At 29.7% G+C, this 17,332-nt stretch overlaps 1 protein-coding gene across 1 annotated transcript; it reads right to left on the bottom strand.

The window, feature by feature from the left end:
- Nucleotides 1–3,221: 3,221 nt before the first annotated feature.
- On the bottom strand, nucleotides 3,222–9,254 carry LOC121244963 (probable transcription factor KAN4). Its single transcript, XM_041143221.1, has 6 exons — nucleotides 7,871–9,254; nucleotides 7,671–7,747; nucleotides 7,403–7,439; nucleotides 6,234–6,342; nucleotides 3,664–3,748; nucleotides 3,222–3,498 (listed from the first exon to the last, which is right to left on the bottom strand). The coding sequence occupies exons 1-6, from the start codon at nucleotides 8,442–8,444 to the stop codon at nucleotides 3,274–3,276; spliced, it is 1,107 nt and encodes a 368-aa protein (XP_040999155.1). The 5' UTR covers nucleotides 8,445–9,254; the 3' UTR covers nucleotides 3,222–3,273.
- Nucleotides 9,255–17,332: the final 8,078 nt, after the last annotated feature.

The following is a 17,332-nucleotide window of genomic DNA, read 5'->3' as shown; positions in this document are numbered from 1 at the left end:
TGCAAATGTATAATAAACACAATAAACGACTTACGTGGTGAAGGGCTATTGGACGGTTATTTAATGAAGGGGAGCAGCCGGACCGCTCCCCAAGTATTCTCTAAAAAAAAAATCAACGTAGAGAATAGACTATCACATTATTAATTTGACATGATTTAATTTATAAAAAAAATTAAATTAAATTTTTCTATAAATCAAATATTATCACGTAATCGACACAAAAATTGTATCCTCTCCGCTTGCAAATAGAAGAACCCATGTGCAATTATATTTGAGAATAGAAAATGACTTGCAAGTTTCAGTTTTCATGGCTTTTGTTTATTGGAGGTAATATCAAATTAAGAATCTCATTTGATCATTGTCTTAATTTGATTTCATAATTATCAAATTAAGATATTTGATTTTTATTATGATAAAGATTTTTATTTTATTTTATCTCCATATAATTTATTTATTATAAACACAAACTAATACTTTGTATTTAATCACAGTTAATAATAATAATAATAATAATAATAATAATAATAATAATAATGTAATCCTTAAAATTTATTTCTCTTTCTTTTGACTTCCTCTATTTCAAGTTTTATTAAATTTTCCCGACATATTATTAATTTTCCCCACAAACAGATCGGGCCTTGTGGATTGTTGTGAAAACCAGATCCTGGCAGAGGACAACCAACATTGATGAACCCTACGTACGAACGGAACAAACAATCCTCCTTCAATGACTGCACGTGCTTATGCTTTTTCTTCTTTGACTTCTTTTTCTGCAGGCAGCTTATTGGACCGTAGTGACCAACGTGGTGATCGTCCCGATACCATTAAATAAGGAAGTGACATGAATATAAATAAATTATATAAAAATAAATTTATAAAATAATATGATTAATTTATATGATTATAAAAAAGTAATAATTTTATAGTTTAATGTATCGTATTAAAATATATTATTTTATCAATTTATTTTTATATAATTTTTTTGTGATTAAAATATTTCTTATAAGTTAATTGTTATTCATAATTTTAGAAAATGTATTTTTGATTAAAAATATTCACTAAATAATTTAAAAATATTTAACTCATAGCAGGAACCTTGAATTATAATTAATAAATTACCTTTGTTTTTGTTTGTCTCAAGTTGGGATAAATTACTATAATTCTCAGAGAATTCTTACAAACTAGCTAGTCACATTTTTAAGTTTTTATTTCTTTTTTCTTTTTTATTTTGCTTAAATACGATCTTCTTCCGATTATTCATTTTAAAGAAATACATATAACTGAAAGAATTTAAAATGTTATGGACCAAAAAAAAAATAAAATGACAATAATGAAAGGAGAAATACTACAGACATAATGAGATTTCATAAAAATAAATTTATAAATTGATATGAATATTTTATATGGTACATTAAATCTACTTTCCAGTAAAAAAAACTTAATGTATAATTTGACGTATCATATTAAGTCACGTCAGCTTGTAAATTTACTTTTGTAAGATTTTTTTTGTGACTAAATTATTTCTCAAACGAATAAATTACTAACTGATCATGAGAAGTGTAACGAACGGGTAATAAAAGGCAGAAGTAATAATGAACAAAGAGTAACTGACTGGAAGTGTAAAAGACAGATAATGAAGTGGTAACAAAAGAATGAAATTAGTAAAAAGCTACAATCTAGAGTTGAATTTACATATGAAAAAAGTAGTGGATATGTCCCATTAGAAAACTTATAGATGCGATATCTATTCATTCATCTCAATTAATCTGGAATTCACCTTGAAGAATTTTGGTCTATGGAAAGTTAGTTCCAAAGTACAAATTTTGTAGATTTACATTAATTTTGGCCAAGGAGGACTTATAATATGGAATCTAGATCTTTAATTAGTCATTTTCATCGATCCTAAATAGCCTGGTAGATAGATTGTGTTTAGTCTCGAAATTCATTAATATGACTTGATAAGTATATATAGATGCATATTAGCATCCCAACCTATCTTAAATCTTCCTAAATTCGAATATCAAACTTAAATTATAAAAAACATCTCAATAGTCTGTCTAAACTCTATGTAAAACTTGAAAAGAAGACGGCTTGCTTGGAAAAGCATTAAGCATTTTAAGGTAGTTTGAGAATACTTCACTACTATTCATTATTTTATTATTATTTTTTACCTATTTTTTATGACTATTTATTACTTTTTACTACTATTCAATATTCTATTATTATTTTTTCATTACTTTTTCACTACTATTCACAGCTATTCTCAACATTTCTTACTACCCAAATGTAAAACATCAATACAAAAGAAAAATCATATAAACTAATAAATTGATACATGTTAATACTAATAAGCCAATCAACATACCTTCAAAGATTTTCGCGTGGAAGAAAGATAGATACATGAGATGAATCACGACTCCAATAACATTTATGAAGTATTAAATTTATAAATTAAACAATATATATGAATCTGAGTTTCCAGCAAATCCAGCTTGGTAGCAAATAGTGTTGTTTCTGCTTCATTGAATGCAAGAGACATTTTTTCAAAGGCGCATTTAAATGCCGTAGATGGACCCGATTCAATTAAGGTTGAGTTGATCAACCATTTCACAAGTTGCATGCACCCATGGATGTTTTATACAATTTCCTTGACCCACCTGTCCTTAATCACGAGGACCCTACAATGGGCCTTCCATGGACCGAGTACGGCCCATGGTCCCATACCCGAAACCCTAGGATGATCATGACCTTCATGAATTTTAGATACTTTCGATAAAACCATCAAAAAAGATTTTGTAATCATGATGACTATAGCCAAATGGGTGTCTTCTAAGGCATGATACTAGGTTTATTTATAATTATTTTTATGAATATATATATATACACATTTTAATTATATTATAAAATAGATTTAATGTACGACATATTAATTAATTAATTAATTTATACATTTATTTTGTTATATTTTTCTTTGTAAATTTGAGCTTCTCTCTTATATTTTTTTCTCATTCTAGTTTAAATAAAATCAGTGTAACATCCAACTTAACAACAAAAATGACACATATACAATTATTTTCACAAACCCGTTTTAAATTAGTGACTTTTTGGTAAAATAATTTATAGAAATATCATCATTTTGCAAAAATACCTTCAATTTAAAACATAATTATATAAAAAGTTGTAAAAAAGATTGTACACATGCAAGTAAGAAACATGCAGAGTAGATCTCCTTCATTATATATTCACGTACGACAAAAGATCTCAAGTACATGATCATGATGTAAATGTGCTCATGATCGTAGTGTTATGACATTTAAGATCGGGGATTAAGTTTTTTGAGTCCATTTGCCAATTTGGCCTTCCAAGGGTGAACTCCAGATTAGGCAAATTAGTATTCGATGGTGACTCATGCATATTGTTGCTAGAATGAGCATCCAACCTGCAGATCATCATCTCCTTCAAGCTGCTATCTGCATTAATATTGTGTCCATCCAGTACCTATAATTAATCATTGAAATGTAACATTATTATATTAATCACATTAATGAAACTATATATATATATATATACAATAGTCTATAAAAAAAATTAATTAAACATGTTTTATATAAGTGGTCTTGTTTTTTATGACATGACAAACATGATCATGCTGTATATATATACCTTGGCATCGTTTGCCTCGAAATCATGAAAATATGCCAAAGCATGATGACTTGATCTGCTACTACTCCCACTGCTTGTCTCCATTCTGGTCACGGATTTATATATGGAGAGAATAAACAATCATATATTAGGAACAAATACAGGAACAAAAGGGAAAACTGTCCGAGGCATATATATATATATATATATATATATATAATCACAGTGATTCAAACTTGGAGAAGAAGATTATTAGGTATGGTAATGAGGCCAACATGCAGTTCCAATAATGCTTGCACATGCATGCATGGATCAAGATCCCACAATTTTCTGCCCACAATTAGCACTTTCTGCCATTAGACCATCAGGGGTAGACACAACATGATCATGTGGATCCCACAATACTAAATTCGAGGATTCACATTGTCTATAGGTAACATTAAATATTGTGCGGTTCGTATGTTGTATCTAGTACTGTAGATCAGAACATCCATGGAATTAAGCCCTAACTTTGAGTGCTCATGCAGAAATGATCCCATCTATGATCGGATCGATAATGCTAATTAAGTGATCAAAAAATTCTAGTAGTCGTAGGTCATATATGGGTAAACTTGCACTAATATCAAGTACTGCTATAAAATGAGCAAACTTCATTTTTGAGCAATATATATAGGACATCTTCATAGAATGAATTTATTTGCAAACTTTTGTATTTACACACTAAAAATATCGCTTATGTAGAAACTTGCCACATCAGCTTACTTAATATATGACGTGCTTGATTACAATTATATGTGGTATGTTACACACCAAGCTTGTAATAACATAACTCAAATGCATATATATACCAATTAATCCTACTCGTCCAAGTACCTTTTTGTCTGATTGTCCATATATATACAGCAAGGATTTGGATGGCCTTAGAGTTTCTATTCGAACTTTATATAGGTTAGAGTGGGATAGAGATAAACATATAAAATGAATCTTGTAATATTTATAATTATCCAAACGGACTTTTTGGATAGCAAAATACTCAATTATTAATAGTGTAAGATCTACTTTATTATATATTTATATCTTTTCAGATTGTAAATTGTTCACAGACTTGCATGCATGATGCAGCACTACATTGAGTTAAAAAAACAAATGCCCAACCATAGATGAAACTTTTAATTAATAAGCTTAATTTCAGAGCAAATGGAATGCATGCATGGCTATTACAGTCATGCCCCTAGCTTATGAGCTACGAGTTGTGGCGGTCTAATAGCCATTAAATTAGCATTAATGGTGCTTGAACCAATAGTACTCTTGACTTCTAGCACTCGTTGGGATCAATTCTTTTAAAACCTAAAGGACATGTTTTGTGTTCAGAAAAGCTCGCGTTCAAAAAAAAAAAAAAAAGAGCTCACCTTAAATCAGTCTGAACCCTACTTTGACTGTTGAGACTCTTTACACTGAATTAGCCCCGTTTGATTATATGAAATAAGATGAGATAAAAAATTTGTGAATAATAATGAGATAATTTATAAATAATAGTAAAATTATTTTAATTAAAATTTTTATAGAGTTTAGAGAAATGAAAGAGAAAAAGTTGAATAAAAAAATTATAAAGTTAAAAGAGGATTATAATATAATTTTTTTAATATTATTATTATTTTAAGATTTGAAAAAATTGAATTATTTTTTGTGTTTTGTTTGTAAGTTTGGGAAAGTTGTAATTAGGTAATGATTAAATGAAAAATTTTAAAATTTGAAATTAAAATATGTTTGTATTTGAATGGTGTCTGGATGCATGTTGAGATAAAATGAGATGTGATAAGATGGTTTGAAAGGTTTGTGAAACCAAACCAGGCTTAGAGTTGCAATTAATTTACATGCACGAAAGAGTTATAATATTATATATTTATTATAAATTCATTTTAGTCCTAAGAATATTAAGATATAAATACTTTTTTTATATATATTATAAGTTAATGCGATAACTTGCAATATAAATTTAAATTTATATTGCATATACCCACTTTGTTGGACCAAAAAAGACCATCTCCAATGCATTTGTTAATATTATTCATGCATGTGTATGTTGGTAGAAAAATTATTTACCAAAAACTATAAGCGCGCAAAAATTAATTTATAATGTTGCATATATAGATGCTAAAATCATTTTTTTTTTTTTTATCAAGCAAATACTAGAGATGCAGATATAAGGTATGCAAGTCTGATGCAAATCTTTTAATGAAAATGAGAGATTCAACATGAAAACAAAAAATAGATTTCTTTTGTAAACATTGCTGGATACAGTCATAATTAGATTTGCAAGCCTTACGTAATCTTTTTTAAAAAGTGGGGACCATCATATCAATTTTTTTTCGAATTAAGTATTCGGGACTTGTACGAACTATAAATATCATTTCTCTACTTTTATATTAATCCTACATTTTTCAAATGATCTGCATTTTAAAAATAACCAAAGCGATCGAAAGTGTATCATGGACAGTAAGTACTATGATGATGAGAAAAGGCAAGAAAAATAAAAGTTGAGAAGGAAGTTGCAAAATTAAATGCAATAGTAGTCATGCATGCATTCTCACCTTTGGGATTTTTGCAGTAGTGTCAGAATGTTAGCATTGTGATGATGATGAGGAGAAGGAAGGTCCAACCCTGGCCTTGGGTTCAAAACAATATGCGTCTTCTCCTGACCTGCAATATTATTAATCATAGATAGAGCCATTGCTCCACCTTTATCAGACACCCTCCCAATAATTCACCACATGTACTAAGGTCTGTCCCTGCAGGCCCCCTTATCCCCACTTTTGGAACAAACAAAAGGCCCCCACCCAAATAAAGCATTAATTATGATGACATCTTTATTTTTCTTTCTTTAAAAAAAAAAAAAAAAAAAAAAAAAAAAAACTCACTTCAAAAGGTAAAATCCCCAAAACAAAAAGAAAATCTAATTAGAAGGAAAACAAGAAAATCTAAAACAAAAAGTAATTGCATTTTGCCTAAGAAAATTGATACCAATAATAATAATATATCAGTAAATAAAAATATTTTTTCATAATATAATTATAACCAACTTGGAAAAAAAAGTTAGGAACAATTTCTTTTACTTTATTTTAATATCTCTTTAGCATTGGCTGGTCAAAGGATCAGTGATTAAGGCATGTTTGGCTACTATGAAAATTCTCAAAATTTCTAGTAGTTTCATTCTCTAATATCATTCAAAATATAAAATACTTTTTAATTTTTAATTTTTAATATTTTAATCTAATTATTATTTAATCATTATACAAACACGTAAATCGATACAATTTTTATAGACTTTAAAATAAAACATAAAAATTAATACAACTTTTACAAACATTAAAATAAAACATAAAAAGCAATACAGTTTTTACAAACTTTAAGAGAACATTAATATTAAAGACTTATATTCATACAATTTTTAATTTTCTAATATTTTTATTTAATTTTTTCTCTCATTTTCTAGAATCTAATAAAATATTTTCATTCAAATTATTTTATTCTATTCACATAATTATAAGATATTACAAACGTCATGACATCATGTCAAACATCATTTGTTGATAATAATGTATCATCAACGTCCTAACATACCAATAAATTTTATTTTCTGTTGGGAAACAGTGGATCAAATGATAGAGTAGTCCCGTCGCAATTGGATCAGCAATACTCTCCAACAAAGAGAATAATAGAAGGAGAAATAAAAACTGAGGGACCCTTTTTGACAAATTACCTGATCCTTTGTCAGTGCTCTTCACTGTTCTATACATCTGCATGAACACCAATGGAGAAAAAAATGAGAAGATTTTCCACATTGCAAAGATTTCTCTCTAGACTCCATCTTTGTCCTAAGCCCCTTCTTCTCCACGCCCCACTACTATTATACGTATTGATATTGTCAACATGAATATAGAAACACGACAAATTATAAAAAGATACAAAACCAGCTTCTAATTAGTTCATAGAAGCCGGAGATTATGGATTGAACACAGGAATCCCACCTGCAAATGACTCTTCACGTGTGCTAGGGTTAGATCCTTCACGTTCAGCAACTCTAATACAGACTTCGGTGTTGCTCCTAGTAATAAAAGTAAGAAAAACAGAAGATTATCATCACTTTTTTTTATGAAGAAGGAAATTAAAAGGCATCAAAAGTAATAAAAAATAATTAAATATCTCGAGTTGTCGCTATGTATGTTACTTTCATGGCCGCCAAGAAGTTCTACTGCGTGAACAAAATGGGCATGGAGGGTCGTAGTCCATCTCATTCTGGGAGCTCTGACGCTTCTTTTCACAGTACCTCCGGTCAATCTCGCGTTATTTCTCTTGAACTCCCGGCCGTAGATTTGAGGTTGATGGTTGTGTTTGTGATGATGATGATGGTTTCTTGGCTGTACTTTTGCGAGTGGGGGAGAACTCAAATGATCAGCCATTTTAAGCCCTAAGCTTAACATGGGAGCCTCAGAAAGACGAAGATTGTTATTATTGTTATAAGTAGTCCTGATCATCTGATGATGATCTGGGTGGAGGAGGAAGCCATTTTCATGGCTTAAATCGCTTTCACTGCTACCGGAGTCGGTGGTGGCTGAGCTCCTATCGCTGTAGAGTGCTGCTTTATTTCTTGCAAGAACTACTCCTAGTCCATCATCACAGCTGATGATCACGACTTCTTTTTTCGCTTCAAAATCTGAGATCAAGGGAGGGCTGATCTGTAAGGAGAGGTCAAGCAAGCTGGGTGATGGAGGTATCATTGTAGGTTTTGAGCAGAGGAACATGAAAACTAGTTAAGGTGGTGGAGATTGGAGATCTGGCTTGGGCAAAGAGCCACTACTAAAGTTCTTAAACTACTGATCAAAAGAGGAGATCGGGATCATGGAGATCAGAGAGTTCGTCGGGGAAGTGATCGAGGAGGAGGAGGCATCAGTAGTACTAGGAATAAGTAAGAGACAAGAAACATTCAGAAAGCAAGAAATTGGTTGCATGAAACTCCAAAAGGGAAGGGTGCTGTATATGATACGAAGTGATTATAGCATGAGTGCCTCATGATTTGATCAACTATATTAAGGGAGATTGAAGGGGCTTTTTAGTAGGATCCTTTTGGGGTTGTTGAAAGAGGAAAATATATGTAGAGAGAGAGAGAGAAATCAAGGGCTAGCTAGCTAGTCATTGATTTGAAAAAAGTGATTGTGCAGGAAGTTTGACAAAGGAAGCAAAAGTTTTTGGGATGAAGGTTGGAAGGAAAAAGTTTTATTTTTTATTTATTTTTCTTGAGAAAAAAGAAGGGTAAGAGAAGGATCATATCATCAGAGTTATAAGGTTAGTAAAAAAAAAAAAAAAAAAAGAGGAAATGGTGTATATTTATGGGCCGGTGCAGAGGAATCAGAGACCTTTCCACAGATAGAGAGAAAGTGAAGTGGATCCGTTTTTCTACCTATCTATTCATCATGTAGTAGGGAATGGGAAAGGATCAGGTCATGAGCAGGCAGGCATATAATAATGGTACTGGTTTCTACTGGTAATTATAATGGTTGGAAGTCGAGAAAACAAAAGGCTAGCTAGTTAGGGTACAATCCTCTGGAATGATAATGGTCTCTCTCTCTCTCTCTCTCTCTCTCTCTGTACTTCAATGGATCTAAACCCATATAAATTCCCTTCTCTTTTTGTTTGGATGGGATTGTAGTTTTATTATTTCATTTCCCCTTAGAAGGTCTTCTTGAATTGGAATATTCCCTTAAATTTATTTTCCTTCAAGACGATTGACTGGCCAGCCAAAATAATATCCCTGTTCAAAGAAAGCAGCTAGCTAGCTAGCTAAATTTATTTTCATGCCCTAGCTACAAGAAAATTGTTTACAAGCAGTAAGTTATTTCATGTAAAAATAACTATTTTTTACTAAAATAAATATATTTTATTACAAATAGTTATTCTCGTCGTAAATAATTCGTCACAAATATTCATTTTTCTTGTAGTGACCTTACGAGGATTTGGTTCTTACTTTCATGTGGCATGATTAGGAATTAATTATTAATTTTAAGGACTTTTACGGTGAAGAAACTCAATGTCTTGAAGCCATATTAATTAATTAATTAAGTACTCTTAAAATTATCTTAATTTTATTGCAAAAATGTTTAATTAATAATGCATATAATATATATAGTACTATATATTCATCATGATGATCATGACTTACTCATGGGAATCTTAAGCTTAATTTGATTCATGACATGACATTATATACTTCATGCATTGTTGTGAGGTTGTGACAATAAAACTGTATCCCCAGAAAGACACCTTCAAAACCCAAGCCACTTCCGGCCTTTTCTCCCAAAAAAATGTTAAACAAGCTGCTTGTAATAACGATACACACACAATATATTTCACAATATATGTTAAAATAAGAATATTTTAATAAAATGATATACTTTTACAAGTTAATTTATAAAAATTAACCTTGTTTTTAAAATATTAGTGTAAAATACGGTGAAAAGTCACGTGTATTTATAATTTTTCAAGTCAAACCCAGCAAACTCAAGCAACTGACCGACCGTTTCTAGGTAGCTCTAGGCTAGTCGGCCAGCTAAGTCTTTAATTTTGTTTTACAAGAACAGTTTGCAGCAAATTAAGTCTGGTCGGTCGTGGTCGCTTGGGCACGCAGTGAATAATTGAGAAGATGGAGCTGTATACATACGTGCGAGCTGCCGGCCCCCTATCAGGAATATCAGTTAGAATTATTTCTATTATATTTTTAACACTATTTTTTCATAGATAAAATAGATCACTCTCTTTTAACGAGTAGATTCAATACGTAAAATATTAAATTAAATAGAATAAAATATAGAGTTAAAATTCGAATTTAAAACCCCTACTATAATAGCATGTGAAATTAAATCAACATTTACAAATATTAAATTCTTTAATTCTCTAATTATAAATAATTAGATTTTGTTTGGTTATAAAAAAACGATTATTTGTGACGAATAATAATTTGTGACAAGAATGATTATTTGCTAAGCAGGTAGACAGACTTATAATTGATATAGCTTATAACAAATAATCATTCTCATCGCAAAAAACTGATTACAAATAAATATTTTTCTTGTAGAGAATTTTAAGAGTGATCATTTTTTTTATATATATCATGTGCTTCTTGATTTCATCGGTCAAAATATCATAGACAACGAATATATATATATATATAGTAATTTTAAACAGTTGGATTTTCATCATTAATTATCACGACTAAAAATTAAAGTGGTCTGAAAACATGATTTTCGTGCGAGGAGACCAAGAGTGATCATACTAATTAAAATACAAGCACGTCACGTGGGGATGGTACTAGAAATTAGTACTCTAACCTCAAGCTAGATGCTTTCAATTCAACGGCTACTACTGTTAATTTCTCTAATCTAAAACCTATTGATCATCTCCTCTGGCCTCCCCCAACATTCCCTCCCCGTGTCTTAATTATTCCTTTGGCTCTACCCCTAATTGTGTGAAAAAGAAAATCTTTTTCTATATAGTTCTTATTCGAATCTGAAGGAGTTCAAAAACTTTCTTAACTTTTTACTTGAAACCCTAATATTTTATCCAAATTTGAGAAGATGATCATGATATAGAGTAGTGCGATTTAAATATTTATATTTGAAGAAATTCATGGACTTAATTTAGCTTATAAAACCAGTTCTTTAAAAGATGATTGTTCATTCTTTATAAACATGCCCAAGGCTCTCTTCGTAGGTAATGTGAGATTATTATTCAACACCTTCCCTTACGTGCAAGCCAGTATTTTTCCTGATCCTTATCATGGGGTAAGTAGTGTGAACTCTCATTCGTCCTGTGGTAAGTTCTGATATCATGAAGAAATTTATGGGCCTAACTCATCTCATAAAACTGGTTCTTCAAGAGAAGATTGTTCATTCCTTATAAATATACCGGCCAAGACCTTGTCCACATACAATGTGAGATTATTCCTTAACAATAGTACTACACACCATCTATACAGCATAATTTGATTTGTAAAATTCAATTTTGAAAGTTATCGATCTTACAAATCAAATTATGTGATCATATAGTTAGTGTGTATTGTAAAGACTTTCGAATAAAATTATTCCTTGATATATTATCGGAGTCACAACTTCAATATAGCTTAAGATCAACCCACAATGAAGTTAAGACCATATTCTCCGGCGTCAAAAGGGTTCTCATCACGTGAGTTATGGATTAATTGGGCATGCATGACCTTGTCTGGGTGATAAGCTATTCTTTGTTCTCTTCCTTTGTTCTTATTTTCTCAGATCCCCCCGCTTAATATGCTGCATATCCATCCATTCTCTGCTTAATTTACTTATATATATATATATATATATATATATATATATATAAATTAGCTCGAAACCCCACGAATTGCAGCTAGTTTGTTTATTATTTATGCCCTAATATTTATGCTCGATTACAAAGAAACAACAAGATCGCTAGCTAGAATATGTTAAACCCTTTTGTTAATACTTTCCGATGCTGCGGTCAGCGCCTGATGCGCTCTAGATTCTCCGGGAAATGAAAAAAAAAACATATGCATCTCTCTCTCTCTCTCTCTCTCTCTCTCTCTCCTCTCTGTGATGTTTTGGTTGCAGGGTCATGGGTATTATCCGGTCAACATGTCTCTGTATGGATCACTCGCAAAGTTGTCAAATGCTTGGGCCATATTCCACATTCCATGTGTTTGTCTTAACATAGGACCATGCACTTGATCACTTCCTTTGATCTATCTTTCCTGTTTTCGATATATTATTAATCTTAAATATTTCTCTCTCTGTTTCTTTTCTGACAAAAGGACCTCGTTAGGTTTGTCCTTGAAGCACTATTCTTACGTACTTATTTCCCTAGGGCATCTTTAATCTTTACCAGTTTGATCAACATGATCTGTCCTTCTAATTAGTTAAATGCCATCACCTAGCTTCATCTATTTTAGCTGCGTGCACCAATTAGAATTCGTTCCCTGCATGCATGCAGTACCTTAATTAGTGCAGCTCGACTATGAAAAAACATGTATAATATTGTATCTTGCAAATATATATAGAGAATATAGATACATTAATTTAGTTATATATATTTTATGAATAGTACACGAACAATAAAAAAAATTAATTGCGATCTACATACTATCCATGCACTGTTGATCATTCAAATACCCGAGTTTATATATATATATATATATATAAATGTATTCGTCACAGAGAAATTTTATAAAAGTAAACTCATAAATTATTGTGTTTGATGGATGTGATATATCAAATTATATAGTTATTTTTACTGTAAAATATATCTATATATCACATGATGAACCACGTGCATCAATTAATAAATTTATTTTTATGAAATCTATTTGTAATTGCAGGACTTTTAGTATAAATGAAACACCTTTATTATACCTATTTTTGTGTTTGAGGGTATTATGATCTAGGGAAAGGGGCAAAAAGCATGGACTATAGGAAAAAAAAAAATTGTAATGGATTATTTGCGACGATAACGATTATTTACAATAAAAGAAGACTCATTTTAGTAGGAAATAATCATTTTCGTTGAAAATAATTAATCACAAATAAAAAATTTTCTTGTAGCATGCATATATATAAAAAAAAACAAATTGTTAGCCTGGGTGCTTGTATATATATATATATATATATATATATATATATAACTATTTATTATTATTATTTAAGTAAGTAGTGTTTTTATTTATTTGATTTATTTTTTTAATTAATTCAAAGAATTTAAAGCTTCTTTCATGCATGGTTATTCGTGAGATTAGGTTATAACAGCCAAACAAACATGTGTCGCCTTGAAATTCGAGTCTCACCTTCTCCACCTCCGTGCAGCGCAGTGGTAGTACTCAAGAAGATGACAAAAACTAAAGGAAAGGAATCACCGGAATCAACGCCGTTTAGGTGGATGTGCAGCACCGGAAGTCGAAACATCTGTACAATATTGCAGCTAGCATATATACACGTACGTACATTCGATCTAGCTAGCCACTTCCACGCAAAATTTCGTCTAGTCTTGTGTAGTATATATATGACCCTAGCCTTTTTTTTTTTTTTTTTTTTTTTTTTATCTTTCCAAGATGATAAATAATGTCATGAGATTCGAGAAAAATGGACGTACGTGAACCAAGGCTGACACAATGTATTATATATATTGTAATCAATTTGCTAACAATCGTGGTGAAAATAATGGGTTTATATTAGATATATATAAGTTAATTAGGATGACTTGAAAATTTTGTGTAGTTACTTTCAAAGAAAAAAAATATATAGATTTACACGTTGTAAGGCCTCATTTAAATAGTAAAATGAAATGAGATAATTTTAAATGAACGTTGAAAATTGAATAAAATATTGTTAGAATACTATTTTTTAATATTATTATTATTTTGAGATTTGAAAAAGTTGAATTATTTATTATATTTTGTGTGAAAATTTAATAAAGTTATAATAATGAGATGAGATTATGAGATAAAATCGTACTTTTTGTATCCAAACCAAGCCTAAAAAAGATTTGTACATTCTTAAGATATGAAAATCCGTGAATTCTTTAAAAAGTAGGGAGATTTAATTATAATATACATGAAAAGTATATATTTTAATGGTGGGTTTCATTATTTTTCAAGAGTGCGCAGAGTTTACACATGATGTATATTAATACAATATCTAACATTACTCTTATTTATTTTGACTCGTTGATAAGGAAGTAGAGAGATGTGGAGGGAGTTTACACAACCATGGTTAAATTTTAAAAATATGCGATTGAAGTTAGATCACCTAATTACTAAAGTAAGTACACGTACCCTAGCTAGCTGATGATCACATTCATAAAAAAAGAAAGAAAGTAAACCCTAGCTGATCGATCACATAATCTTTTCTAATTGAGAAACATATATGATCTCAAACCTCGTATTTTTCAAGATTCAGTGTTTTTCTACTGTCGGTATATATACACACACACACACATATATATATATATATATATATATACATATATGCAGCTAAACCGTCATTGTTTGCTTTCGTCAATTGATACGCATGCAGTACGCAACTAGCTGGCTTGAAAATTGATCAAAGATATCACTTCAAATTATTATTGTATGACTAATGATCTCGTGCTGACTTTATGTATAGCACATATATACATGACATGTATTATATATATATATATACATATATATGTTTGTGTGTAAAATGTTGTGCAACATTTTATTAATGCACATAGATCAATAGACACACAAATTTCTTATATAGGTATTGACTTTAATTTTTGGGTTAATTCGTAGCAAGCTGCTAAGCAAGAAATTTAATTCACATTTTTCTCCTTGCATTCAACAATATACTACTACTTTTAACGGCGCCCTTATCATAATCATGGCATGATATTTCCGTTGCATGCATCCAATCAATATATATATATATATATATATATATATATATATATATATATATATATATTCTCTCCAAATTTGATTAGTTTAGATCAGCAAGCTTCGCTAGTCTTCAGAGGAATGATATTGATAGAAAAATAGGTTCTTAAGTCATCATGACCACTCCCAAAAACAGTAAAAGGTATCGATTTTCCGAATGAGTTAAGTCGTGGGACATCAGTCATCACTGAGTTGGAGAGACGATGAATCTTCCCTTATATTTGAGGGAAAAAAAATCTATTCATCGTTTTTTTTTCATCATCTTCGTATCATCATATGATGTAATATTAAATAATAAATTTATAAGTAAAATATAATAAATAATCTCTAATTATTTAATACTACATCATGAGACGATGAAAGGATGACGAAAATTAAAATCATGAGTAAAATTACTCTTGGGCACGACATCGGTCGAAGGTTTGATATTTTTGAGGAAGGTTGAGGGCAGCGACCATTTTGGCACTATCATTTTCCAAATTCCTCTCCTCATTTCACACGAGCGTTACTGGGTAATGTGAACGCAAGAGAATGTGAAGGGATTTCTGCAGGTCATGATGGGTTTCTTTTCTTTTCTTTGTTTTTGTATTATTTTTTTTTTGTGAGCTACAGTTGTAAATAGGTAATGTAAATGCAAGAGAAACGGGAATGGAAATACAAACAATTACGGGACAAATGATGTTTTGAACAATGACTTTTATTTGATATTTTTAACCGTAGATTTTATTTTATGTTTTGAATTACCATAAATTTTATTTGATGTTTTAAGAGTCATTTATGTTTCCCATTTTTCGAAAAAAAAAAGAAAATGAAAAAAAAATGATTTTACAAAGAAACTTGAGTTGAATTGAATAAAATTATTGAGAAAATATTTTGTTTTATAGTGAAAGAATATAACCATCGAAGAAATATAACCGTCAAAAAAATATATCTTTTTTGAAAGAATAGGACAGTTGGAAAAAATATGACTATTGGAAAAATAAAACTGTTAGAAAATTATATCCATTGGAATATTATGAACGTTAGAAAATTAATGTGTGTTTTTTTATTAAAAAATAAATATTTCAATTACTATTAGAATTAAATTAAAATAAATAAAAATTAGAAATAGATATTTAAATAGAATAATGATAGATTTAGATATTTGTTATTTAGTATTGTAACTAGTCTAATTTTGACTAAAGAATGACTAGGCCACTACTAATGCTTAAATGAGAGTAAAACAGAGGTGAAAGTCAAAAGTTGATTAAAAGAAAATAATAATGTTAGATATAAGTCTCAAATAGATCATAAATCTAACAATTCTTTTATAAAAAAGTGAGTCACACAAAAAAAATAGTTTCTTTTACATTTTTTTTAAAAAAAATAACGTGAGGCTTATTTATTTAAGATTTAAACAAATTATTTAAATAAATAAAAATTTAAATAAATAAAATTTAAATTTAAATTTAAAAAAAAAAAAAAAAAAAAAAAAAAAAGCGGGGCTAAGCTTAAAGCCTGACATAATGAAACCAAAAAATATACAAAAGAGATTGTCAACGTCAAAACAAAAGTACTTTGAGCACAAATTTTTATAAAAAGTAAATTGTACACTAACTTATTGGCAATGTCAGTACTTTTGGCTCTGTAAAATTAAAGTTAAATTCAAACTATATAATATATCTAAGAAAAAGTCAATTATGTCGCTCATATGTTACCGTTCAATTTGATTATTTAATTTTTATTTTTATCAAATGATGAAAAAAATAATTTTAAATATATTAATTTTTTTTATCTTTTAAAAATATTTAAATATATTAAAAAATATATGAATAGAAAAATAAAAAAATAAAAAAATAATAATTTTATAACTAACAGTCAAACCGAACAGTATTACTCGAACGACAGAGTAGTACCATTCTATAACTAATTGACATATAATTATCAAATAATTGCATGGCAACATTTGGTCAGTTGGGTTGGGATGACCGTTGATCACAGCTCATCATGATCTAGTGCTTCCATGAAGTTCATGGACGAAATATATGTATCATCTCATCATCAACACATGCAACCATTTTCTTTTTGGAAAAAAAGAAGATATTTCTTGTTTTTTGAGAAGTACTAAAAGCAACAAAGGGGAATCAGAATATCAAGGGCTGAGAACTCATAGACAAAGGCTGGAAGTTAAAGGCCTAATAATGTTAATAAAAA

The sequence above is a fragment of the Juglans microcarpa x Juglans regia genome, chromosome 8S (assembly GCF_004785595.1).
Source record: "Juglans microcarpa x Juglans regia isolate MS1-56 chromosome 8S, Jm3101_v1.0, whole genome shotgun sequence".
Lineage (NCBI taxonomy): Eukaryota > Viridiplantae > Streptophyta > Magnoliopsida > Fagales > Juglandaceae > Juglans > Juglans microcarpa x Juglans regia.
This window is presented reverse-complemented; position numbering and strand designations above follow the sequence as displayed.